This window comes from Gavialis gangeticus, unplaced genomic scaffold (assembly GCF_001723915.1).
Source record: "Gavialis gangeticus isolate Ggan-Ray unplaced genomic scaffold, GavGan_comp1, whole genome shotgun sequence".
In the NCBI taxonomy this organism is placed as follows: domain Eukaryota; kingdom Metazoa; phylum Chordata; order Crocodylia; family Gavialidae; genus Gavialis; species Gavialis gangeticus.
Genome location: NW_017728994.1, coordinates 14,598,472 through 14,626,347, shown reverse-complemented (window position 1 = coordinate 14,626,347; position 27,876 = coordinate 14,598,472). Strand labels below are relative to the sequence as shown.

The 27,876-nt window shown below is 41.3% G+C and overlaps 1 protein-coding gene across 2 annotated transcripts; it reads left to right on the top strand.

Annotated features, from left to right (window-relative positions):
* The first annotated feature begins 1,371 nt into the window (after window positions 1-1,371).
* On the top strand, window positions 1,372-27,876 carry CSGALNACT2 (chondroitin sulfate N-acetylgalactosaminyltransferase 2). Of its 2 annotated transcripts, none has more exons than XM_019502323.1 (8): window positions 1,372-1,473; window positions 4,472-5,721; window positions 17,132-17,348; window positions 18,059-18,160; window positions 21,300-21,478; window positions 23,131-23,225; window positions 25,198-25,279; window positions 26,330-27,876. In XM_019502323.1, exons 2-8 carry the CDS (start codon window positions 5,043-5,045, stop codon window positions 26,620-26,622), a joined length of 1,647 nt encoding a protein of 548 aa, XP_019357868.1. In that variant the 5' UTR covers window positions 1,372-1,473; window positions 4,472-5,042; the 3' UTR covers window positions 26,623-27,876. The 2 variants fall into 2 exon arrangements, with proteins under 2 accessions (XP_019357868.1, XP_019357867.1); XM_019502322.1 differs by having other exon boundaries at window positions 1,372-1,504.

Sequence of the window (27,876 nt, the reverse complement as noted above, 5' to 3'; positions counted from 1 at the left end):
ATTTTAGGCTCAATAATCTTATGAAATAGTAGGCGTCAATTCTGCCAACAGTAATCTGGTTAACAGTTTCATGAACAGTTCAGTAGCTTTCGGTTAGGCCGCTTTTGTGCGTAAAACTCAGCCTCTGTACAGATGGCAGAAAGGAGGGCAAGGAAAGCAAATGTTAGCATGTTACTCAAGGTTTGTGATGGGCTGGTGTGTTTGAGGATCTATGACAAGCATATTTTAAAATGTTAAATCCCAGATAATTTCTTCCTAAGGGGTATGATCTGTGTTGTAACTAAGATAGCAAATTTTTTAGCTTTTAGTTGGATTCCAACTGTGACCTTGGAGAAGTCATTTAATCTTTCAGTTTTTCTTTATAAAGCAAAGTATAACAATGCCAGGTGTTCTAAAGGTAATTATCTCCTTGTAGAAATATATGGTGTATAGCACTGATGGTTATCTCAAAATGGCATCTGAAAGAGGGGAAGCTGTAGGGGCCAAGAAAAGACCTGTCTAGATAGGCCCTGCTTATATACTTCTTGCCTTAGCATCCACTCTTCCTCTGTGGGATACAGGATGCTAGATGGATCTAGTCAGATCCATTATACTAATTTAGGATGACCAGCAGAACTTACAGCTTTATCATTGGTTAGAAATCTGCTAGTCTGACTGTACAGATCCATCTACAATCCTGTACCCCTCAGAGACAGAGAATGGATGCTAAAGCAAAAAGTGCATATGCAGGGATTACTCAGACTGGCATTATGTAATTTTAAATGGCATTATGCAATGTAAAATGATAGGAAAGAACAGTGTGGTAAAGCTTAAAGTGACCATAGTGGTTGACGTGTTACATACTCTCCACATGTGGATGTGGTATGGTATAAAGGCCTTGTTGGCAAGAGTTTTGGAGAACCAGATTTCTAACTAATGGTAAAGCTACAAGTTCTACTGGCCATCCTAAATGAGTATAATACTGTAAGTAATATTTTTGCTGTAAAAATTTCTTAACTCCTCAGTGAGCCCAAGTCTGGGACTAAGCAGGTGACTAACTGCCCCAGAGGACAGTTTCACAACACTGTCAAATGGGAAGTCTAGTTAACCTTTTTTTTTTCTTTGTAATGTAGGAAAGCACTGAGTTTCTTAACTTCAAACAAAAGTATTAGCCTCTCTTCATGCCTTGTACCCCAAGAGCATGAACTGAATGAAGACAGAGCACTGATTTCTAGAATTCTTGCAGTATGGAAGAAGTTGCTGCTGATGATGATATTTTAGGCATGTGAAACGAATTGCAATTCTTGTACTTTTAGCAGACATTTATAGAGGAAAGGTCAGAAACATTATTTGAATGGCCAGTGGTAGTTCAAATAACTCTCTCTTCTCTAGAGAAAGGGAATATAGAAGTCCTCTGAAGAATTAAAGGAGGAAAGAAGAAAAGAAAAAGAATGTCTTGTCCAGGCTGCAGTATACCCAAGTGCTCCAAGACGGGTTAGGCCAAGATTCCAAAGAATGGATACTTGTAAGTTAAGTTATGTTAAATTCCCTGTTTATGTTCTGCAACAGTTCCAAAAAAGTTACAAACAATATCTTGGTAATGATTTGGCATGAATTCTGTTTCTGTTGTGTGATTTTTATTTTTTTGCCTTGTAGTTACCATATTTACCTAAGATGACTTTGAATTTAAGATAGACCCTCAATAATTAGATTCTAGACCTGGAAAATTAAATTTGTTATAATTTGTTCCATGTCAAGAATCTAATTATTGGAAAGTCATCTGAAATTTGTCTCCCATCCTCTTCCACACCTGCTGCTGCAGTGGGGAAAGCAGGGGCAGGTGGTGTGGGGAGCCGGTAGCCTAACCTGTGCCCCTTGCACCTTCTTCCTCTGTGTGTGTGGCCTGCTGCCTGCCCTTTCAGCCCTCCTTCCAGTTGTGTCCCTAGGTGATCCAGGCTCAGGGGGAGCCCGAGAGCTTCTCCAACCCTGTACTGCAAGGAGTAGCTGTTCAGGGAACCCAGCTCAGCTGGGAACAGAGCTGGCAGTACACAGATTCCTCTTTCCTTGCCTGATTGCTCTCCTCTTCTTCCCCCTGACCTGTCCCCCTCCCTCCCCCCACTGGCTGAGTAGGCTGGAAAGAGCAGTCCAGGCTGCCACAGGTGCGCCGTGAAGTGCAGGGGAGGAGCAGCTCTGGGGCTCTCCATATGCTCGTGTCAGCTGGGAGGCCAACTGCTCCAGCTGAGAGCTGTGAGGAGCGGCTGTGCAGGGAGCCTGGATCAACTAGAGAGGGTACTAGTGTCATGCAAGTTTCTCCTTTCAGCTCCTTGCCCAGCTCCTTTTCCCCCCCGTCTCCGTTGCTGACAGGGATAAAGCTTGTCTTGGAATACAGTATAATGCAGGGGTGGGCATAATGCGGCCCTGGGGGGTGGATGCGGCTTGCCAGGCCATTCTATCCAGCCTGCGGAGCCCCTAAAAAAAAAATTTAGAAAATAAATATTAATCTGCCCTGGGCTGCCTGTCATGCAGCCCTCGATGGCTTCCTGAAACTCAGTAAGCGGCCCTCTCCCCAAAATAATTGGCCGCCCCTGGTATCATGGTACAAGTGAAATACTCTTTTTGTCTTCAGGCTCTTTAAAGGCGTATCATTTTCTGTTTTGGGGCCTTGTCTTAGCAGCATCTTTGGCTCTTCTGTATCTTTACTTGCTCATATCTCCAGATTTTTAGTCATGGACTTTTTGTTGCTACTACATGTTACGTGGCCAGTGTCCTAGTTTTGGCCAGGACACTCCAGGATTCCACAGCCCAGTCCTGGCCAGCAGGTCAGAAGTCCTGGGCTGGAGGTGGAACAGCCTGGTGTGCCAAGCAGGCAGCTGAGTAGGCACCATTGCTGTTGTGCAGGAGTAGAGATGTGCCATGTACAAGCATGGTGGCACCTGCTTCAGTCCATCCACTTAGCTCCTGCACAGGAGCAGCGGTGCCTGCATGCCTGGTGTACCATGCTGCTCTGCCTCCCTGCCAGGCCCCGGCCCAGGACTCTCTTGACCAACTGGCCAGGACTGGGTGACAGAATCCTGTAGTGTCCTGCCCAAACTGAGGTGTATGGTCACCCTACCTATACACCAACAATTGGCAAAGAATGCTCTGCTACCAATTTGTCAGATACTGAATTGTTCTCCCAAAGATTTGCATTCCACATGACAGGGTGCCCTGCATTAGCTTGCTGCCCAGCAGAGGACTGAAGGGAGTGTAAGCAGGCTTGTTTAGTACTGTTTCCATTCCCCAGTCACACTCTTCTCGTGTCCACTTTTTCTATAAGGCACCCTTTTTTGTTTGCTTTGTTTTGTAGTCTTGGCTCAAAACAGTTGCCTGTGAGAGAGAAGCTGCTATTTTTGACAGATGGCAGAGAATACTTTTAGGGCCCTGGCAATGAATTGAGCTTTTTCAGTGGTCTGATTCTTTTTTTTTAATGAACATCAGAGGCTCTGCCTCCTGATGGCTAGAGCATTCTCTGAAATGTTGGAATTGATGAGATATGGCTTTCCATGTTACAGATCAGTGGTTTTCAACCTTTTTAAAATTTAAGCCACCCCTTGTAAGACTCAAGGCACCCCTTGGTAAATGTCAGCTCTTAGTTTTCACATGTTTTTTAAGCACCAAAAAAAAATAGAGAATTTTTTTTGTCGTGCTCAGAAAGACCACAACAGATCAGAATGTTTTTGACACTGTGAATTCCTATTTGGAAGCTCTGAAGTGAATTGACTCTTGTCAGTTTTTTAGCCCTACCATCTGTCATGTGCACTTTAAATTATGTTTGAGAAATGCTTAAGTACTTGTGCAACCATTCAGGGTAAAACCAATTATAAGTCCTTGTTTCCTCGTGCATACCAGTGCCCTGTCCTTTGCTACTAGTCTTGTGAATGCTGTTTGCACACCTACTGGCACTAACACTGGATAACACCCTCAAAAGGATCTCAAGGAACTCCAGGTGCTGTGGCACTTTGAGTATTGCTGATGCAGAAAAACACTACTGAACAGAATGCAGAGCCAAAAATCCAGAGCTTTTTAATCTGTTTTTTCACTGTGTGAACATTTATTATTAATACTTAAGTTCATCAGTTAATAGTTAATCTCTCAGAGCATATTAAATGCAAGTACTTGAGTATTTTTTTTTAGATTGTCAAAACAATGGATCTTCTGGATGAGGTTCACCAATGTGATGCTGCAATTCTGGTAGAGAATTCCAGAATCGCAGCATCACTTAATATAAGGATGAAAAGTTGTATTTCATTTAGCTCTTTTTAGTATGCTCTAGACACTTCATAAGAAGAAATTATTGATGTGTAACACAGTAGAAAGAAATGAGACTTTACAACAGAAAAAAATTGTAATCCATCATGTCTACATTTTTTTTGGATGTTAACATTTCCTTCATGTGTCTTCCAGATGTCGGACTGCTTTGTACTTATAATGTGCACCTTTTATTTAATTTTAGGTTCTTCCCTCATTTTGCTGACTCAAACCACAGATATCGAAGAAGGGGGGAAGTGGAATAAAATACTCAATTATCAAGTGCCAGAGGAAAGTACTACACTATCCAATGAAAATTACTATTACTGAGGCATAGATTGTTTCCACAGTATATACATGTACATGCAGAAAGCTCATTGTATTCAGTATTTGCAAGTTGTTTTTTCACTGTGAAAAACTTAATGCAAACTAAAAACAACTCTTTTGAGAAATGGAAAACAAGATCCCTTGCTGAATCCCCCTCTGTATGTTTGAGATGAATCACCCAGTTTACTGATCTCTGACAATAGGAATGGTCTCTTATGGTGTTGACTTTGTTCACCACCATTGGTCATGGAAGTTATACTAACAGTAGACTTTCTTATGTTTCTGAAGTCTTGCACAAGTGTAAGACAGAAGTTGAAAGTTACTCTTTTTTGCCAAGTCAGAATTTGGGGAAGCTATTAAGAAAATTATGGTTTCATTCCCCTTTTTAAGATTCTAACTGTGTAGGGGATGGTCCTGGAAAGGTATGAACAAAAAGATCATCTTTCTGTATGGGGAATGGCAATTTTATAAGAATGTCCAGAAGAGGTTTAATGTTTCAAGCTAGGACCCGTTGGCTTTTAGTGGGCCTTGCCTTGCTGTTCAGTTTGATGTTGTTCATGTACTTGCTTGAGTGTGCCCCTCAAACAGATGGCAATGGATCCCTGCCTGGAATTGTAGGGGAGAGCTTGGGTAAGGAATACTACCAAGCGCTGCTTCAGGAGCAAGAGGAACATTATCAAACACGAGCTGCCAGTTTGAAGCGTCAGATTGCCCAACTAAAGCAAGAGCTTCAGGAAATGAGTGATAAGTTAAAGTCACTACAGGAGAAAAAGAGCCCAAGAGTCAATAGCATGGGTTACCAAGGCACCAAAGAACAAGCATCCAATGATCTCTTACAATTTCTTCATTCCCAAATTGATAAGGCTGAGGTGAGCACAGGGGCCAAACTACCAAGTGAATATGGTGTCATTCCCTTTGAAAGCTTTACCTCCATGAAAGTGTTTCAGTTAGAGATGGGGCTTACACGTCATCCAGAGGAGAAGCCTGTGAGAAAGGATAAGCGTGATGAGTTGGTGGAAGTCATTGAGGCTGGCCTAGAGGTAATCAATAATCCGGATGAAGATGATGATGATGATGATGATGGACTAGGAGAAAGGCAACTCTATAATGAAAATGATTTCATAGAAGGTATTGTAAAAGCTTATTTTATGCATTTTCCAGTCAGTTGTGCTGAATGTCATAATGGACTGTTGATAATTGGTTCTAAAACAAAATAGATAGTTTGTGTGTGTGTGTGTGTGTATGTGTGTAGTTTTAAACTAATAGGTGGTGGTCTGTACATCTGTTGCACCTTTACTTCCTTTGGGAGAACCTGTTGCTGTCTAGTACTTCATGGTAACATGCGTTAAGGAGGAAGGAGAGATTTAGTAGATATGTTTTACTATAGCAGGTAGGGAAAACTTAATGTTTGGGTGGTCCAGAATTGATGAGCGTGTGATGTACTTCTAAATATTGAGGTATTCTTTGGAAGGCTGAAAGGACAGCAATTGCAGAAGGTCCTTGGATGTCATAGGAATTGATTGCCTGTTTCAAATCTGCTTGCCTTGATTCGTTCACCATTGGTGTAATTTTGGGTTGGTCAAGCAGGGCATGAGCTCTCGGCACAGCCTTAAAGCGGTGCCAGAAAGTTTCTAGGGCAGTAGCTGATGCTGTGGGAGGAGGTGTTGTGTGGCCAGTTAACAGAGCAACTGCGTAGTGTTGCTGTTGCTTCCTGCAGCTTCTGGGCTTTTTTGCTGTCAAATTTACTTTATGATTACCATCAAAATTTGGCAGCATCTATATTGGGGGTCTGCGTAAGGATCTGTCAGCAGCTGCCCATTAACTCCCTAGCTATTGGATGCACCAGCACCTCTTATTCCCTTGCCCCTTTCCCCCCTGCAGTAACAGAGCCTGTCCAAGGCAGTGTTGTTACCTTGAGCCCTGATCCCTACAACAACTCTTCAGAGGATATGGGGTGTGAGGCCGACTCCTCCTGAGCGTTGGCGGTGCCAGCACCTACTCCTGCTGCAGGTTTGGATTAGACCTAAACGTTACCAGTTAGGCCTCTATCTTAACAGAATTAATGACTACATACCCATGAAGTGCATAAGTTAAGAGGTAAATGAAGTCAGCATTTTAACGTTTGAGCTGAGTATTTATACATTATTTGTACTATAGCACTTCCTTCCCAAACGTCTGTTAAAGTACTTGGTTATTGTGAACCTGAGCCACACCCTTCTGTGATGTAAGTTTGTGCAGTTTCATTAAAATCAGTCTCACGATGCTGCTTTTCACTAGCTGAGTATCTGACTGAAACAGGACTATTCTGAAACATGGGGCTTTGAGAATGTTGGCATTTGTTCACTTCTCAGGCTTCTAAATTTTCGAAGTTCTAAATTTTCCATCCTAGGGTGGTAGAGGGAAGATTAATGTACAGTCCTGGGAAGGCTGTTTCCTGCAAACAGTATCCAAAAACCCTCAAGCTAGATGCAGCACTTAATGGCATGCTTGAAAGGATCATTGGCTGTTATTCCTCAAAGGTCTTGAAGGTACTGATGAAAATGGTTTACGTAGATTGGACTTGGGAGTGAATGAGATTTTTACTCATAACTTAATTCTTGATAAATGTTTACAGTGTTTAAAATTAGTATGTGCTGTCAAAGACTTGAAAGCCAGTGAACTCTATTAAAAGTGAATCCTGAAGTACTAGTGATTCATGAGAAAAGTACACTTTTTGAAACAGTCCATTCTTTAAGTAAAAAATGATCAGATTAATGTTGTTCTCAAAAATGAATCTGTTTTTGATTAGTAGAATAGTACCTTGTTATATTGGAAGATTTAAAGTAAGTTCCCCCTTTTATAGTCAAGAAGTTAGTGTGGGATAGTAGATCACAGAAGACATTTAGAAGTGTAGTTGTAAAGGAAGGCAAAGAGGTTTTCATTTAAAGTTGCAGTGGTTTACCCAATGGTGCTCAACTTACAGCCTGCCAGCAGGATCTGGCCCCTAAAGCAACTGGATCTGGCATGTAGTACAGGAGATCAACAAGTAGCATGACCCAGCGCAACTTCTCTATCCTTCACCATGCTGCTGTTTTGGGTTTTTTTTCCCTTGCCCCTCCCCCAACTCTCCCTGCTCTTTCTCCTCTCCCATGGCTGACACTCCTTCCCTCCCTCTGACATTGGCAGCCACCTCTTTCTCCCCCACACCACAACCAGAGGAGAGAAGTGGCCTGTGGTGCAGCAAGGTATGCAGCCAGATAGCAAGTACTCAGCCCCACCACTCCTATAAAAGGTTAAACTCTGCTGGCATAAACATCCAGTAGCTTTCCTTTCATGTATACTATTTTTCTTTTTAGGCTCTTTTTAATAACTATTTTAAGGTAATTGTTGTTTTTCTTTATTTGCTACTACTTAAAACTGCAAATCTCCTAGGAAGCAATGGGATACAAATTCTTATGATACAGTTGCACCTCTCCCCCCCACAAAATAGATCAGTAAATTGACTGTTAGATGCTAAGGAATGTTCTTTTGGAACCTAAATTCCTTTCCTCTGTGGTCAAGGCACTCTTCCAGCTTGGATTATAGGGATCTCACAACCATTATACAGTACTTAAATGAAGATAGTTTTGTGCTGTAGGTCATTGGGGTGTGTTAGGTAGGTACTAGCCACAGTAATAGCACACTCTTCCCTTTTCAGCCAGAAATGAGAAGTTTAAATAGGTGTTCTCCAGTTTTATATGCATGTAAAAATACTTCCCCTCTATGCAGCACTGGTCAGACTGCAGTTGGAGTACTGTGTCCAGTTTTGGGTGCTGTACTTTAAGAATGATGTGGATAACTTCGAGAGGGTCCAGAGGAGGGCTGCTCATATGGTTAAGGGTTTGCAGGCCAAGCCCTGTGAGGAGAGATTAAGGGACCTGGATCTCTTCAGCCTCTGCAAGAGAAGGCTGAGAGGTGATCATGTGGCCACCTACAAATTCATTAGCGGAGCACAGCAAGGAACACAAATCCTTTTGCCTAAGTAAAGGGCTTCTGAAGAACCCCTCAACTGAAAGTGAAGTTTTCATGTGGGCAGTAGGCTTTCAAGCCCAGAGAAAATCTTCAGCCATGCATTGGGTGGGCATTACGTAATGATGCAAACCCTGCAGGAGCAGCCATTAGCTATTTTTCATGTTGGCTTCACTTTAGACTATCCTTTTCCTTTCATAGAATCACAGAAAATTAGTGTAGGAAGGGACCTCACAAGGTCATCTAGTCCAACCCCTTGCTCAAACCAGGACCACCCATAACTAGATCATCCCAGCCAAGGCTTTGTCTAGCCGGGTCTTAAAAACCTCCAAGGATGGAGATTCTGCAACCTCTCTGAGTAACCTGTTCTAGTGCTTTACTCTTCTCCTAGTGAGAAAATTCTTCCTAATATCTAACCTAAACTTCCCTTGTTGCAACTTGAGACCTTTGCTCCTTGTTCTGTCATTTGCCACTACTGAGAACAGTCCAGCTATATCCTCCTTGGAACCACCCTACAGGGAGTTGGAAGGTTGCTATAAAGTCCCTTCTCAGTCTTCTTTTCTCTAGACTAAATTAAGTCCAGTTCCCTCAGCCTCTCCTCAGAAGTCATGTCCCCCAGCCCCCTCACCATTTTCATTGCCCTCCACTGAACACTCTCCAATTTGTCCACTCCCTTTCTGTATACGTCCACATCCCTTCCTTTCTCTCTTCCATGTAGTTTAAAATGATAGCATTTCTCAGGATCCTTTTTCTCTATCCTTGAAAAATTAATTTGGCATTCTACTGTAGCTAGAGATTTTTGTTTTCATGTGTCAGGCCTTGGTAGGTTACTAAATAGTTAATCATGTAGGTTGTGACCCAGACACTGGTGATCCTGTACTTCCAAGCCAGCTGGATCTGGGTAGAGTTTGGATGTTGTCTGTAGCTCTGGGCCTCAAAGTTTAGACTGTCTGAAAAAGTTCCTTGGAATATGAGACACTGCAGCTGAGCTGCTGCAGGCACCTAGCTCCATATTGAGTTTCCAACCCTACCCAGCTTCTTATCCATGCTCCCTCAGAACTACGTCTTTGTGTGTGCTCTAGTCTACAATTTGTCCTTTTTGTGGTGTGTGGAAGACCAAATAAGGAACACCAGCTTCTCTCAGAAATTTCTTGAAAACATACTCACTCTACAGTGAGTCAGCCCAAGGGAATTATAGGTCTAGGCAAAACAAATGTGACTGAAATCCCCTGAGCCCTGCCTGTGCCTCAAGTTGCTGGGGCCTGAGTTTCTGCAGACACCAACTTTCTGGTGTAGATATGCCCTCGAGTCAGTTTTCCTGTAGCTAACGAGCCATACCAGTTTGTGTTAAACTTGTTGTTTGCTGCTATGAAGTTAAATCAATAAAGGTCAGCTCAAAGCAGTCAAAATTTGATTAAAATAGTTTTTGCTTGCTGCTGCAGCTCTAAAGCTAAGCATGTTGGCTTTCCAAGGCTATAAGAGAACAGCTTGTGTTTTTAGACAACTGAGGTAGGCACGTTGTTTTGTCTAAAACTTAATTTACCTGGCAAGAGTCAGTACTTTTTGTGTAACATACTGAGTGAGTAAAACTTCTCAGGCCAGGAACAGCAGCTGTTAAACTATTTCTGCTGTTTAATTGCTTCTTTGCATATTGATCTTTTTTTCTGGTTTAAAGCAAGTACATAGTGGTTGGAAGATGGGATAGTAGTTCTTACTATGTAATGAATAATTTTCCTCGTTTTAAAACTATATATGGTGGGTTGGCTAGTTCTCTGGCATTTTTTTTATTTCCCTAGCTTATGCCATGCATGTATTCAGACTTCTTAATTTTATAAATCTGCTCAGAACAAAGATTAATAAACTGCCTAAGGTGGATAATCCCTGGCAGGTCTTTGGTTCTTCCTCATCAGTGAGAACAAATGCAGGAGAAGGCCAAGTCAGGGTGAGGTAGTAGAATCTCCAGACTTAAAACTGTTAAGAGGCTTGGCAAATGGCCTTTTTAAAAATAACACAGTAGTACTGTAATATATTTTATATTACTGTAGAACTGAATGCAGTCTTGTGGTGTGTGCAAGCATTGCATTTAGATCACCCTAGCTAAGCACTCAAAGGATTTAGGTCAACCTAAAAAAGTTGCACGCCCACTCCAAAGTTTGTTCTTGTCAGATGAGAATTAATTTGTATATTGGTATAGCCTAGCAGATTCTTGCACAGGGCCCCAGCACAGCCCCGGATGGGGAAAGCCCAGCATTCGCCACAGCCCCAGGGCTGTGCTATTTGTACCTGCCCCTCCCCTGTGGACCTGCCACCAACTGACTTGCCTCTGGCTGTCCACACAAACATGTTGCAATCCCTACTCACGTTGAGGGGCTTAAACTAAGCTGTCTAAACCTGAGCCAGGTCTTCTGAATGCTTGTCCACACCCTTAGTGTACTTGAGCAGGGCTTAGCTGCCTTCTCCCAAGTTTGAATTCCACCTTCTTTCCCAGCTTTGGCTGTGATGATCTAGTTGGGGTGGTCCTGCTTTGACCTGGGGGTTGGATTAGATGACCTCCGGAGGTCCCTTCCAACCCTCATTTTCTATGATTCTATGACTTGAAGATTTTCCTGATACATTGAAATGCAGCCTTGCCTTCCCCACTGCCTCCTTTAATGCATGCTGTGGTGAAAGCAATGTACTGTATGTAATGCTTAAGTAGAAAAATTACTTCATTGTGATTGTGCAAATATGTGGAAGACCTGTAGTGGAAGGAATAATAATTTCTGTTGAAAATGTACAAGAGGAGAAGGGGTGGGGAAAGGACCCTGCATATCCAGTTCCTATATTTCAGTTGCACCTTAATATTTGTGAGGTGAGAGCTGAGAGTGTCTGTCTATTTTCAGAAACTTTTGGAGTGGTAATGTTTTATTCCCCAATAAATAATTTTTTTTTTCCTTCTGTAGAGTATGGAGTGTGGTGCAAATACAGAATTTAGACAAGATCTCAGTAGTCTTGGTATTGAGCATGCAGTTTCACCCTAGGATTGAGTTTCTAAGTGAAATTTATCTTAAATATAGATCTTAAACAGTGCGCACTTAGTGTGGGGTGTTTTTGTGTTGTTTTTGTTTTTTGAATGCAAGATAATAGGTTGCTTTCAAGGTATTTGACTTGAGTTGCTGAAATTGAAGAGCCAAACTTTAAAATAGGTGGTGAAGACCATTCATTTGGTACCCAGCTATTTGGGGAACTGACATCACTTTTATCCCTGTGCAATTGTAAAGAAAAATTGATATAACTAGCCTCATTTGAGCAAAGAAAAATATTTTTCCATCTTCCTCTCACTGTCCTCACCTTAACTTGTTAACTGTTTTTAATAAGAATAATTGGGAGTGAGCATGCAGAATCTGTGTATTATAGTTCGGCTGTCAGAGGGTTCATTTAACTTTTATACTGAGAACGAGGACTGCTACTTGTTCATATTCCTATTTCTTTGTCACTGGATTTTCTCCTGTCGGCACCTGCCCTCTCTCTCCACCTCTAGTCTCCAAGGCTAAGGACAGAAGTTGCATACAAACCAATAAAAGTGATCGAAAACTGGTTCAAATCTGTAATCAGTGCGCATAAACCACTTTGGCTGTAGTATCAGACTAAACTGATTTATGTTAAATTGGTTTATTGAACTTTTGTCCTAGATCATCTCTAGATTCAAGTTAATTCACAATCCCCCGCATCCCAGGATGCTTTGCACCTTCCCCTGCAAACCCCTGTCTTGCAGGATGAGTGAGCTAGCTTTGGCCCAAGCTGTCTGCTCCAGCAATGCAGGAAGGTGTGCTCTAGCACCCCCTGGCTTCTGGCCTGAGCCACTGCAGGCATGTGACTGCATTGGTGTAATCAAAAGCCAATGTCTGTTTACTTGCTTACCTGTTCAATCTACACAGCTCAAATTAACCTGTGAAAATTGAATTCATTCAACCTTGGGATTTTTGACTGTCTGTACTTAGCCCATTACTCTACTGAAAATAGTAATCTGTAACACATTGCATCCAGTCCTGTGTCTGGAGTGTTGCAGATAACGCTTAAGTGCTGCTCTCATTTAACGTGATCAAAGATGCACAGACTGCTTATTGTGGAGCAGTAAGCAATATAACTTTTAGCCAGATGATTACAGGTCTCTGTGCTTTGTCAAAAAGGAGAATGACTTAGAATTTTTTCTTTCCTCCAGCCTTTTTTTTTTTTTTAACAGGAAAATGCTGTTGCTGGCTAAAGATTAATCACTGTAAAATAACTTGAGGTCAGCTGGAGTAGAATCTGGAGCCATATAAGGAACAGAATTGGACTAACATAGATCCCTGACTGACAAATGATAGAATTTTAAAGAAACAGGAGGATAAATCCACAAGAATTTACTTCTCTTCTAACATGCATGTAGCATCATGTTTAGGAGATGCATGCTCAAGTACAGAAAATGCATACTCAAGTAGATGGAATCAAAACTTGTGCAAGAGGTGATTTATCTCGTTATTTAGATCAGCTAGATATTTGCAAATACCTAGTTGGTCTAATAGAAGGTATCACCTCTTCCACAAGTTTTGATTCCTTTTGCCTCTAGACCAGTACAGCTACAACCTGGTTACCTCCTCAAGTAGATGGCACGGAATGGTTGTTTAACACGTTGTTTCATTCAAGGGACTTGAAGAAAAAACTTGGTGGGAATGATTGACACTTATACTTGTTAGCCAGTTGAAAGGCCGCTTCAGAACTTTTGTATATGATGTTACTGCCTCTACTAGAGATTGGCCCACTTCAAAACCTGTTCCTTTTCATCCAGCTCCATCGGAAAGATGTGTAGAGCAGGGTTTGGCAACCCGTGGTCCATAGGCTGAGTATATCCTGCAAAAAGATCAGATCTGGCTGCAGTGGCATGAGGAATTGGTGGGTGTGGCTTGATCTGGCACATCCCCCTTCTCTACCTTGTGCTGTGCTACAGATTCCCACCACAGCACTGCTCTCAGCAGCTCTCCCTACTGCTTTATCACTCCTCCTCAGGCAGGTGCTGCTGACCCTTACCCAATTTGCCTTCTGTAACTGGTGTTGGAATGGGAATTAGTGGCACATGATGGAGGTGGCAGCAGATGGTTGGCTGTAGCAGAGGACATGGGATCAGCAACTCATGGCAGCAGCTGGGTCATAAGTAGAAGACTGCTCATAAGTTGCCAATCTGTGGTCTAGAGGAAGCAGCTCTGTAGGAACTCATTCATTGTTTGTGTAAGTAAAACTTCTGCATGGGGATGCAGTCATTCAAGGGTTAGATGCTGTAGTGCAGTGGAAACAGGCACAGAAAATGTCATGGTTACAGGCTCAGGTGCTTACTGAGAGGCCAGGTGCTTACTGAGAGGCATAAAAGCAAGAAGCTCCATAGCATATGACTTGCTCTTCTTTCAAAATGGCGCATGGTATGCTGCTCCCTGCATATCAAGCACCTCATTACCCTGCAACTCCAATTGTTTCTTTTTGAGTAGCCCTCTTTATTTCCTTTTGGAATCTGTCACCTGTGAGATAAGCCAGGTGTTTTGTTTTTATTTAGCAGTTGGGGGCTGCAGGTGAGAGTGGGGAAGAATTACACACGGCTCAAAAGCACAAACAGTTTATACCTCTGCAACCTTTCATAGATTATAAGAACAGAAACAACTTGTACTCTCCCAGCAAGCCCATTACCTCCTGACTTGAGTAGCTCTAGTATGTTTTATAGAGCTCAATTCTCTGTAGCTCTGTCAGAACTGGAGTTAGCTATTAATGGGTTAACTTGCATACTAGAGCCAGTGTAAAGTAGGACTGTGCCAACATGCAAGTCAGTTCTGCCTATGCCAGCTCCAGAGTAATACAGCTGCTTAGAGTGGGATACATGTAACAATTGAACTGTTGAAAAATGTCACCAATCTAACAACAGGTTCACAGTTGTGTAAAATGCTGTGGCACTAACACTAGGGGGTGGAGGTGAGCTCAGTACCCAGCCTGGCAAACCTCACAAGCTTGCCCCCATATGTTTGAAGGCAGGGGGGAGAGGGGGGAGTCGCAGAGGGTGGATGATCTATGGTTGGAGGAATTGCCATTTCTCTGTTTTCCCTCCATTACTTAACACAAATTCAGTAAACTTCAATAGCATGTTAGTAACTAGAGTCTGCAACCTGCTTGCCTGACTGAGGGGTGTGTCAGTGCTTGGACCAACACTTGATTCCCAGGAACTGGGAGGGACATGATGAAGGGACTGTAGTTAAATAGACTGAGGACACAGCTGATTGTTGGAAAGAGTTTTTTAATGAATAAGCAGTGCAAGGGAAGGATTTGGAAAACAGGAGCACAAATCATAAGGATGTAAACAGATTGGAAAGCTCCGTTGGCACTAATGGGTTGAAGTTCAGCCCTGACATGCAAGATGCTACACCTCAGGAAAAACCATAAAAAATACAGACACAAAATTAATGACATCTGGCTGGATGGCCGTGGCAGCACTGTGAGGAAAGATCTGGGAGTCTTGGTAGACAGCAGACTTAATGCGACTCCGGTGCAACACAGTCACAAAGAAGTCACATGTGGTTTTGGGATGCATCAATAGAAGCATTACGTGGAAGACACAGGAGGTGATAATGCCTCTCAGATGATAAAGGGTTTCAAAGGCAAATCACGTGAGCAGAGGTTGAAGGAGCTAAGCACGTTCAGCTTGCGGAAAAGGTATGCAAGAGGTGACGTGATGGCAGTCCTCAGACATGTAAAGGGCTGCCATAAAGACAAGGGAAAATACTGTTTTTTCTCTTGCCACGGAGTGTAGGATGCAGACCAGTGGCTCAAAGTTGCCCCAAAATAGGTTTAGCTTGGATATCAGGAAAAGCTTCTTCACTCTTAGACTGCCTGGGTAAGTTTGTGAACTCTCCATCATGAGATGTTCAAGAAGAGGTTGGAGAGCAACTGGTCAGGGATGATGTAGGCATATCTATGCCTATGTTCTGCTATAGGTATTTCCCATGTTTCTGGACCTTGCTGATTGCCATGTGGAACTGGGAGGGAATTGTTTTCCCCCTTCCCCCACCCCATCCACTTCCTCTGCTACATATCATCATGGTTTTTTGTTTTTTAAGTCTTCCTTAGCAGCATTGGGTGTTGGATGAAGCCAAGGCTGGGAGTATTGACTGAGGTATACCATTGTTCCTGCTGGGACTTTAGCTTGGATGTTCATGGTTAGAGGACCTTGACCCTCCACTTGGGGTCAGACCAATTGCCATATTTGAGGTCTGGAAGAAATTTATGCCATGGTCAGATTTGTATGTACTGTGGGGATTTTTGCCTTCCCTTGTAGTGGGAGCATAGCCCGTGTGGGGTCCTAGCAAGGATGGGAAACGGATATAAAGCCTTTACACTTCCCCACACCTGTAGACTGTAGTCTCTGTAGGCAAAATAGGTCTTCAGGCAGTACAATCCCCCAGAGCAGCACCATTGCCCTGTGTGGGGGTGGGAGCAGTGAAGTTTGAGCTGTCTAGAGCAGCGGTCTCCAAAGTGGGGTGTGCGCACCCCAAGGGGTGCGCAAGATGATCCATTGGGGTGTGGGAAGAAAATATTAGAACTTCTTTTTAGATGTATATTTATATAAATATACATATATTGTGGGTGCATACTCAAAAATTTTTTACTGATAGGGGTGCGCAGTCAAAAAAGTTTGGAGACCACTGGTCTAGAGGACTGACCAGATACCAGGCAGGGAATGCTCTGTGTCCACGTGTAACCTTGAATTGGTTCAAGGAGGACCAGATTAAAACAGTACTTGATCTTTTTCCTAGTGTGCTTTTGGAGCGTTCTAGGAAAGCCTAAACCAGTCTGAAGTGGCCTGTACGTCTAGACTCTTGAAGCTTAAACTACATTTAGAACGGTTTATGCAGCATGTGTGTCTGTACCCTTAAGATGTACCTTTTTCCATGGAGAAAGTGTCTTGGAAAGTTATCCAACTCTCTTTCAAAAGAGCATGTTTTAAAATATATTTTTCTTCTCTACAGTAGATTTTATAGTCAACTCTACTAACGCTCATGCTTGTTTTGACTGTTACTCAAAAAAGGGCTTATCTCAGGAAAAAGTGTTGGTTTTCCATTACATTTCCATAAAGATTATCAAATTGAATGCTAGCTTTCATTTTTCTAAGATCCAATTTGTTATTCTTGCAGAAAACATTTGAGATTTGTATGTAATATACAGAGTAAATAATAATGTATTTAATAACAATATTGTGACTAATTTCTGGCCCTCCTCTCTCCCCCCCCCCATGGAAGTTTCTGTAAGAATTATTGGGATGAAAAGGGTTGCACATGTACCAGATTTTTCCTGGGAGTTGGGGGAAGTTGTGGTTTTTTGCTGTTTCAACAAAAATCCAAAATTGTTTTTGTTTTCTTTTGCATGTGACCAAAATACCTTTCTCAAACAACCTTAATTTTTTACAAATAGTGTGTAATGTGTGTTAAAGTTCTTTAAAGGCGGTGCCGCTAAGAATGGTAGCCAGGTTGGATCTCTGATACTGTGACTTATTCTTCAGGTTATTATCGCACAGAAAGAGATAAGGGAACGCAGTATGAATTGTTCTATAAGAAGACAGATGGTATGGAGTATAGACATGTCACGCTGTTTCGACCGTTTGGACCCCTCATGAAAGTGAAGAGCGAGACAGTTGACATTTCCAGATCAGTCATTAACATTATTGTCCCTCTGGCTGGAAGGACTGAGACATTTGCACAGTTTATGCAAAACTTTAGGTAGGTGGATTAGATCCTCTCAAGCTGTGTAGCTCCTCCTTGGCATCTTTGAAAGTAAATATTTGTTTTGATGGCCTTGTTTGCTCTGCTACAGCTCCGGTAGTGACAAGCGTCACAGAACGCTTGTAGTTCACCCTGCTGCATTGGAGAAACAATTCTTTTAAACAGAGCTATTCTGTGATGCCCTAAACTCTGGTGGTGTCTGAGAATACGAGGGCCTTAGTTCCCTGTGGCTTAATGACCTTAGTTGAGGGTCACTGAGGTTGATAAATTATAGTAGATTAAGCTGTCGTCACCTTACATAGAATAAAGCACTGAGATGCAAGTGACAGTATTTGAATTGGGAAAAATGGAAAAAGGAACATTAATTGGTGTCAGTCTGAAAAAGTCATTAAAAAGAGAAACAAAAGGCAAAATAACAGCTTATAGGAAAATGAATGTATTATAAACATAGCACAGTAACCTGTTGTGCTATTTGTATTGAGTGGCAATAATGAATGCTTTTTCTGAATTTTGATAAAATCGTGTCACAAGCTGCACGTGATACTTCATTTGGATTAACGTAGTGCAGTTAAATTCAAAATTGAATCATTTATAGGCAAATGATTTTCCTGCATATGTTAAAAGTGATCATGTCAAAATCCTGAATTAAGATATCCCTTTGGCAAATGTTGCAAATAGATATCACCCTTTTTTTTTTTTTTTAATAGGGATGTCTGCATTCATCAGGACAGGAGGATTCACCTCACAGTGGTCTACTTTGGACAAGATGGACTATCTGAAGTGAAAAGCATCTTAGATTCAGTAGCTAGGTAAGTTAGCAAGTCTCTCAGGAGGCTCTGCACTTAAGTGATCAATAAAACCAATCAAATGACTGAGTAAGGAAGAATTGTATGAGTTAGGATCATGGGAAAGTAGGGCTGGAAGGGACTTCATGAGGCTGTCAAGTCCAGACCTCTGCCATAGGCATAATTACCTGTAACCCAACCATCCCAGCTAAGTATCTCTCTCCTGCTCTTGAAAACCTCCAGCCATACAACATACCTAGGTAGTGTGTTCAATGCTTAACCATCCTCATAGTTCCTAATCTCCACCCTGTTTTCTCCGCAGTAGCATGAAGTTCTTGATCCTAGTCCTGTTCCTTGTGGTCACAGAGAAAAGCCCTTCTCAGTCCTCTCTCTAACTTGACTTTGAGGTATATGAAGATTGTTACCTAATTCCCTTCCCTGATTTTTGTCTGCCCCAGAGTAAACACCCCTAGTTCTTTCAGCCATTCCTCATATGTCTTGCCTCCAGGGCCCCAAATGATTTTTGCCTCCAAGGCACTGGACTCTTTCCAAGTTGTCCATATCTGTCTTGAAGTACGGGGCCCAAGACTAGAACACAGTACTTCAGGGTATGCTTCACCAGTGCTGGATATAGCAGAAGGATCATTTCCCTTCATTTGCAAGAGATGCTCCTATTAATGCAACCCAGGAGGCTTTTGCTGCTCTTTGCAACAAGAGCATATTGTTGGTTCATACTCGGCTGATGGTCCACGGTAACCCCCAGGTTCTGTTCTGCAATAGTGCAGTCTAACCACTCGTTCCCCAGTCTGTATTTCTGTGTGCAGTAATTCTATCCCAGGTGCAGAATTTCACACATCTCTTTGCTGAATCTCATTTGATGGATTGCAGACCAGTCTAGCCAGGTTGGGTGTTGAACATAATCCAGCCCCTGGTACTGTCCCTTTTGCAGCGCACACTCAGGCCATCATCCTAGGTTAGCCTGGGCAGTCCTGTCTGTGTTAAATCAGGCATGCAGGGTGGGAGGAACAGGGGGTTGATTCAGCCTGCAGACTGGCCCTGTGCCACTCATCCAGCCCACAGGCTGTATTTAATCCCAAACCCCCCAGTTCAGAGAAAGGTAGTTGGCCATGTTAGTGTGAACTCAATTAGAAGGCAGGTTAGCTATGCATCTTTTATAGTTAAACTATTAAAACATGCAGAGCACAAGCTTTTGTGAACTGCCTCACTTCATAAGAAGCTGTGAAAGCATGTGCAGGAAGCAGAGTATAAGGAGGCGAGAGAAAATAGATTACAGGAAACAGGTGGGAGAATGGGGTAGGGCTAAGAGAGAGAAGCAAACTAGCAGCATATTTAACACAGTCCATTTTGTGGATGACTATTTGTTCTGCAGTTTCCCATTCAGACTGTTGTGGGTTTTTATTTTTTCTTTTTTGCCTGAGAACAACAGTCCTGAGGTCAGTGATGGAGTGTGCAGGGACATGAAAGTGTTCTGCCACAGGCTTTTTAGCCTTTCTTCAGATGTCAAACCTAATCCAGGTTACTCTGGATTTTAGCCCTACTCTCCAGAGCATCCACAATCCACCTGACTAGATATCTTCCACAAATTTGATTCCATTGTCAAATCATTAATGAAGGTGTTAAACAATACTGGACCCAGGACAGACCACTGAAGAACCTCACTTTTATGCCTCCTCCCAACTGGATCCTGAGCCACAGATGGCGACTGATTGAGCATGATGAGACAACAGTTTTATATCCACCTTACAGTATCATTTAGTCTGTATTTCCTTAGCTTATCAATGATAATGTTGTGGGAGACTTCCTAAAGTCTTTCTAAAGTTGAGGAATATCACATCCACTGCTCCTTCCCCATCCATAGAGCCTGTCCTTTTATAGAAGGAAATCAAGTTGGTCAGGCATGATTTACTCAGTAAACCCATGTTGACTGTTTCTGATCACCTTGTTCTCCCTGAGATACTTCACGATAGATTCTTTGAGGAGCTCCTCCATAATCTTTCCAAGTACTGAGGTCAGATTTACTGGTCTGTAATTCTCCGGATCTTCCTCCTTCCATTTTTAGGTATGGGCACTATATTTGCCCTGTGGCAATCAACCGGAACCTCACCTGAGCTCCACAAGTTCTCAAAAAGGATAGCCAATGGTTCTGAAATTTGCCTCGGCCAATTCCTTCAGTCCCATCTGCCCCTGAAAGCATCCACCTTATCTGAAGTAATCCCTAATCTGTTGCATTAATCTAGGATGTTTGTCCCCTTACTTATTTTAGCTGTAGTCATCATATGGTAGCTGAATCTTCACCTCGGGCTTCATGAAGAAGGCATTAAATACTTCAGCCTTCTCTGTATCATTTGTGACTAGATTGTCTTCTGCATTCAGCAAGGGACCCACTCTCTTTGGTCTTCTAGTGGAAGTGGTCTTCTAGAGGAGATTATGCATTTTACCTTTCTTGAGGTTTACTTGTCATGCATCTAATTCTTTGTAGTTAAGCTCTCTGTCTCTTTGGATTATTATTTATACAGTCTTTGAAGGACTGCATAGCTCAGTTTGCTGGAACTGGTTCATTAATGGGTTGGTATCGGAAAGTGTAGAAAGTGCCATGGGTGTTTTGTGAAAAATCCTGATACCAAGTGAAATTAAAGGTGTAGTTCAGGGTTCTCTAAGTGAGGCAGAGGTGATGGCTGCCTCCTTTGGAGTTGCTTTCATTTGGTGCTAGTGAATAGGGAAGGCTGTCCACTTAGGCTAAAATTTAGCCATCTTCCTGTGCTACACACTCAACACTAACACCCCAGCCCTGTTTTAGGCTAAGAAGGCTACTTGAAAGTGCCTTTGAATGTACTCTGGAAATTACAGTGGCACTGGAAAGCTGTAACATCATGGATCATGGTAGGAAGGCTTAGATCTGTCTTTGCAATTTTTTAGTAGTATTATATTTTTGTTTGTTTGTTTCACGTTAAATTGAGTAGTTTTGTTTAATTCTGAGGAGCATTAGAGAAACGGTACATAAAAATACATGATTAGCTTGACCATTTTAGTCTGATCTTTGGATAAGTATGGAATTATAGAAACTGCACACTTTTTCTACACTATTTTATTTATACTTTGTCTGTCTCTGTCCGTCTCTTTCTCCCTACCCCACCTCTTTTAGGGAAACTGACTTTCACAATTACACGCTGGTCTCTTTGAATGAGGAATTTAATCGTGGACGGGGACTTGACATGGGGGCCAGAGCATGGGAGAAGGGAGAAGTGTTGATGTTCTTCTGCGATGTAGATATTTACTTCACAGCTGAGTTCCTTAACAGTTGCCGTTTGAATGCTGAGCCAGGTAAGTTTCTGTTAAGTCAAACAAACGGCAGAATTTTTCATTCTATTTGGGGCTGAAATGGATCTGCTAAGATCACAGATAAAATACAATTTGAGTAGTGGAGTAATGTCAATACTGTATTTTTAACAAGGCAAAATTACTCTTCAGACAGAAATGTAAACATTAATGCAGTATTAAGGTGGAGAAACTCAAAATGAAACTGGGAAGATGAACGAGCTGGAGGACAAACATTCACTGTGCTGATGCCTTTAATGCAACTAGTCTTCGTTGACAGTCGTAGCTAGATTTTAAAATACATATGAATGTTTAGACTGTGTATTGTGTACAGTATACTCAGTTGACCTGTTTTTTCAAGCTGGGAGTCTGGAAAACAAGCTGATGTTTTATGGGCATGGGTTTTTAATATCTATAACAAATTCAAGCATTTTTCATGGGCTCAAAAGTAAAAGGTTATATCAGTGCTGAGTCAAGCATGGGAAATATGTAGTTGGAAAATCATGAATTTGGCAATCGTGTGATTTTTAATTTTTCTCACAGTATGTGCTCCACCAGTCTCTCAGTGCTTTTTATGTTGACCTTCATGGTTCTTTCCCCTTTTCCAACCCTTGATTTTTAAGCATTTATTTAATCCCCACAACTTCCTTTTGGGGTTATAAATATAATCACCATTTTACTGGTGAGGTTGAATATTAACTGATTTTTTTTCATTAAGGCTACACACTGGTGTCAGGGTTAGAATTAGAACCTGAGATGCATACGCATATCCCTAGGTTCAGTTCTCCAGGCCTTGATTTCAGGAGCTAGTGAAGGTTTTATGTATTTTATAAACCCAATATGTAAGCCAGCATGGTGTCACAAAAGGAATACTTGCTTTTTATTTTTACCTTTTTATTATTTGAAATGTACTTTTAAACTCAAATACTTTTGTTTCTCAAATGGCAGTTGACAAAGAGTAGATACTTTTCCCCCCCAAAAGATGTGACAGACGAGCTCTTTTTCTTCAATTCACTTTATCATCACTTTTACACAATGATAATGGAGTGGGGGCCATTTAAGTACTTGGAAAGGTTTGGAGAGGTCACCCCAGGGGGGCATCTTGTCAACTTTCTCCATGATGTTAAAGTAGTGAAAGTGAGAGGCTGCCTTGATCTCTACCACAGTGCAGATGGCATTGCTAATTTGGCTTGGAGTAGAAGTTGAAGAAGACTTCTTCCTTTCTTGTGTGCCTGTGAATGCATATCTGAGCCTTGATGCATATTATAGGATGCTGGTGCTCTTGGAAAAAAGGAAGGAATCTCATCCAAACAGAGCTTTGGTGACCAAGTGAACAGCAAGGCTGACCTCTCATTAACATTGCATTTGGATCTTATCTTAACTTGGTCTTGAATTGGACCTACAGGTTATACAAAGCTGAAAAGATGATTTGTGACAGCTCAAGAGAAGCATTCTCCCAAATGAAGGATCTGGAGTCTAGGTACAAGCAGGCAATGTGGGTGGTCTTCCAGTTATGCATAAGCTCGCCTTAGGAGTATCTGTCAGACTCCTGCAGCATGCTGTGCGTGGACTGTGAAACAGCATTCTCCAGCTACTTCTCCTGTCTACCTTAAAGTAGGAGGGGTGCTTCGGTAACAAATCTATTCTGATTTTTACAGGCAAGAAAGTTTTTTACCCTGTGGTGTTTAGCCTTTATAATCCAGCTATTGTCTACGCCAATCAAGATATGCCACCCCCAGTGGAGCAGCAATTGGTAAGCGACCTGACTTTAAAGAAGCTTAAAACAGTGCTATATATTAATAGGCCAGTGATTTTTGGGAGAATGTTATCATGTCCTAGACACTTACAAGATATATTGATGGAGATCTTAATTAAATAGACCTTTTCCCATATGGAAGAAACACTGACTTATGAGAGCTTTGACTATGGATCTTGACAGTACAAACTCAGTAATTCTGGATTATTAGGTAACTTGTATCCAGTATGTAGTGACCTGTGAAACTAATCAAGAGAAGTTGGTAACTGTGGGCATTTATACTTTTCGCACTGCAACTATGGACGTTTATACCTTTTCACACTGCAACACACTGGAGATCCGACACATCAGAGCAGACTTGATTAATTGAGTCTGCTCTGCATGTGAGCTGACACACACTGCACTGCATTGCATTCAGTTATAGAAGCAGCGAAATGCAGTCAGCATGCAGAAAATGGCAGTGGTGTGCTTTTGAACTTAGACACCTTTGATGTGTTTTAGTTTGAAAGCATGCTGCTGTCACTTTCTCAGTGCTGACGGATTTCACCATTTATACAAATATATGCGCCTCAGCATTGGGCACTTTTTAAAAAGCACCCAGCACTGTGGCGCAAGCATGTGTATAAGTGCTTTATGGTTTTCAAGTCAGCATTCCAGCTAGTGAGCAGACCTGTACCATATCAGAGGACAGCTGCTGGCAGTCACCCTTGAGTGATATAAATTGGAATATCTCCCATGGCAGTAAATGGGGTAAAGATTAAAATGAAGAGCAGTGCTTGCCCATCCTCAGTAGTGCAGATAAAACAATGGTATCTACAACAGGCCGGTGTTTGCTGCTAAGTCAAACTTGGGGGCGTGGTCTGGTCTACTCTCACAGTTTGGGGAGGCAGTGCATCAAGTTATATATTCACTACCCTTAATAGCACAAGCATTTTGGGTTATGGTGGTCTTCTCTGCAGGGTTTTACCTCCTTCATCCAACATCAGACAGACTCATAGTAAAGTCATAGTAGTACAGCACTTTTCAAATGGAAATGCTGCCTCTCTAAAGCATTGTAATGTAAATAAAAATAACAGCCAATAACAACAAACACAAGACAACCATTCAAGAGGGAGAAGACTTTGGGACTACTGAAGATGGGGAGAAAGGAAAGGCTACTGATGGGCAGGAATTAGGACTCTGATTCAAGAATAAGGCCCAGCGTAGTTGAGTTGGCTGGTCTTACTGCCTGTAGAGATCTTGGATAATTGAGTTAATAAAAAAGGTTTTAAGAGAGAAGGCATTGATTTAAAAGGGCATTTGTTTGGTGGATAATAGAGGAAAATGAAGAGCATTCCAAGTTGTTGGAAAGGAGACTTAAGGGTCAGAGAGGAGTGTGTGTGGCTTTCAGAGATCAAAGCTGAGACATGAATTTTAAGTTGAGGAGGAAGTTGTTGTTCAGCTCTGCACAGAAACACTAAATAGTATGAAAATGGGGAAAAGCAGAACTGGAGTGTGAACTGGAGAGATGAGAAGCAGATTTGTCATGGGCAGAATAGATGGATGTAAGGATGAAACTGTTGGTATGAAGAGAAAGGGGAGAGCAGTCAGAGTAAGAATGGAGATCAAGTAAGGAGCAGGTGTGTAAAACAAGGTAGGCAAGATGAGAATGTATAGTTTATAATAATGGATTCGAGTGCCTTGAATGTAACCTGTCTACATTGACGGTGATAGCTGGATTTTAAAATACAACTAATTTTTAGACTACACAGTTACATAAGTCCCACACTTTGAAGGAGGCTGACAAGTAGTTGAAATGAAACAGGTGAATGTACAAAAACAAAATTGTCGAAATAGCATCAAGCTATTTGATCCCTAGGGAAATGTTTGTATGGTATGAAACCAAACCTGATATCCCTTTGCCTTTTGAGCTATCTGATATTATAGGAGAAAATAAAAAAAACCTGCTAAAATATTTTAAAATTTATAGGTGCACAAGAAGGATTCTGGCTTCTGGCGGGATTTCGGTTTTGGGATGACTTGTCAATATCGGACAGACTTTCTGACTGTTGGTAAGAATGAGTCACTTAACTTGCTTTTTACAGGTTCTGGTGAAGGGTTCTAAAGTTTTTTTCTCTACTTGACACTCGTAACCAGAGAAATAAGTTAATAATATTAACAGAAATAAGTTAATAATGGGTTATGTTTAACAAATATTTACAGAAATTATTGTTAAAATAAATATAAAAAATATTCAAGTGCTGAGAGCATTTATTGAATAACTTACCAAAATAAATCTTTCACTCTGACTGTCTATTTCAGCTTAATGGAGTGAATTAACCAAACATTTGAAACATGCACTGCATGTTAGTGGTGGAAGAGGGGAACATTCGTTCCATCCTTTGATTTTAATATGTATTTTATCTGAAGTTTTTATGCAAGAATTAAAAATACATCAGGTTTTGGAGATGTACTTTGGCACCCTCTTGTGGTATAATGTTAAAAATGAATGAAGTTTGACTGCTTTAGTTTTGAGCAGTCTTCCTTTGGATCCAATAATTGATGGTAGTAATTAATTAATCTGGCTGACACTACAATGTTTCATAATCTTAATGCAGAATTATTGCTTGTAGCAGTCCTGATGCCTTGTGCACATGGGATGGTACCCCATAATCCTTGGGGGTTTGCATTTTATATATTAAGCTAAATTGATAATTTTTTTTTTTTTTCACTATTTATGACTTTGGTCAGCCAAGGGAGAATGCAACAGGCGGATATCTTTTTCAAGATTGTTTCTTAAAATGGGGAGTGTCCATAAAGTTGGCTGTTCATGTGGTCCTGGGTTGCTTCATTTTCAAATGTGAAAATCCACATCAAACATCTCAGAATTAGAGAGAGATCATTGTTTTCACTACTCTTTTCAGTAGCAGTCGCAAGGCCCTAACATATGTTTCTGGGAGTGAATATTCCACGTGGAAGGCTAGCTTCCACTGCACATTAATTATTCCATGAATGTCATGAAATCTGCTGCTGTTTTTAAATGACATTCCAGAGGGTGAACTTGATAGAATAGTGGTTTTTCAACACAAATTTCTGATGGTCTCTTTTTGCATTTATTATAGGTGGATTTGACTTGGAAGTAAAAGGCTGGGGTGGAGAGGATGTTCACCTTTACAGAAAGTACTTGCATGGTGACCTCATTGTAATCCGGACACCAGTCCCAGGCCTATTTCATCTCTGGCATGAGAAACATTGTGCAGATGAGCTGACTCCAGAGCAATACCGTATGTGTATCCAATCTAAAGCCATGAATGAAGCATCTCATTCGCACCTTGGAATGCTGGTCTTCAGGGAGGAGATAGAAACCCATCTCCGAAAACAGGCCTATAGGACTAACAGCGAAGCAGTAGGTTGAAAAGGATCCTTAATGCTGTATGAAACGGAAGACTTTAAATTGCAAGGAACCAGCATCATTCTACAGCCTTAATTCTGCTTTAAAAATGCAGTGCCTCTTTCAGTGAAGAAGGGTTGAAGTTCTTCTTTGACTGGTATGCTGTTATCTACATACTTCACCAGTTCAGGCACCTAGTAAAGAACTTTTGAGAGTCAGTAGTTCTACAGTATTACACTTACAGGGAAAAATACAACAGCAGAATGTATGACTTAGCATTTTGGTTGTTCTGATATATTTTGTGTCTCACACTTGCATTATTTTAAGGTAAGGAATACTTTAGGTAGACAGTGTTTTGTTTTGTCTGCTGAGTATTGGTACTTTTTGTATGGCTCATTGCACTGTAATACTAGGAAAGTACTGTATTTACATTCCAAGGAGAAATAAAACATAAACGTGACCATGAAACTCACTGGGGGGGAAAATGTATGCAAGAGCTTGACTAACATGTTAATCAGTTAACTGGCTGAATTCACAGAAATACTTTGGTAACTGAGCTCGCTGTATTAATGGCCATCAATGTAATTATGGAAGAATTTATATTGAAAAAAGGGGGGGGGGGAATAAGGAAACCTCTTGAAGGCAGAATTCTAGAACAATTAGTATCATTTCACATTCCCAATGCAAAAGTGAGTTGGGGACTTACTTTTTGTTTGTTTGTTTTTAGCTCCAGGCCAAAATCATCCTCAGGTGTATTTCAAGATGCTCTAAGATAGGCAGTATGAATACAAGCTGGTCACCTTCTTTCATGTTGCTTCATTGTAATATGATAAGATTTACTTTTTTTAAAGATACCTTTAATTTTTCAGATGCATGTTGCATTCCATTAGTTCAGTGGAGGTAACACTGCTGTTCAGTCTCCACAAATTAAGAAATTTAGTTTAAAACTGTTCACTAACTCTGCTAATTGATATATATTTTGAAATTCAGTTTTAGTTTAAAAAAATCCTAAGGGAAACGAATTGAAAATCTGTGATTGCTGGAAGGCAAATATGCTGTGGAAAATAATACTGGACACTGATCCTTTTTACATGTACATAAAATTTGCCTTTATGTAACTTATTGTGGAGAACAGTGTACGGAATTGTGTATTAAGCTGGGGAGAATGTTATGCAAGGTGTCTTGCAATTGGTATTCTCTTTATAATAAATTGAATAAGTCTGAATTTTATAACTTTTCCAAGCTAGTGCATTGAAATATAAGTTGTTATAAAGCAAA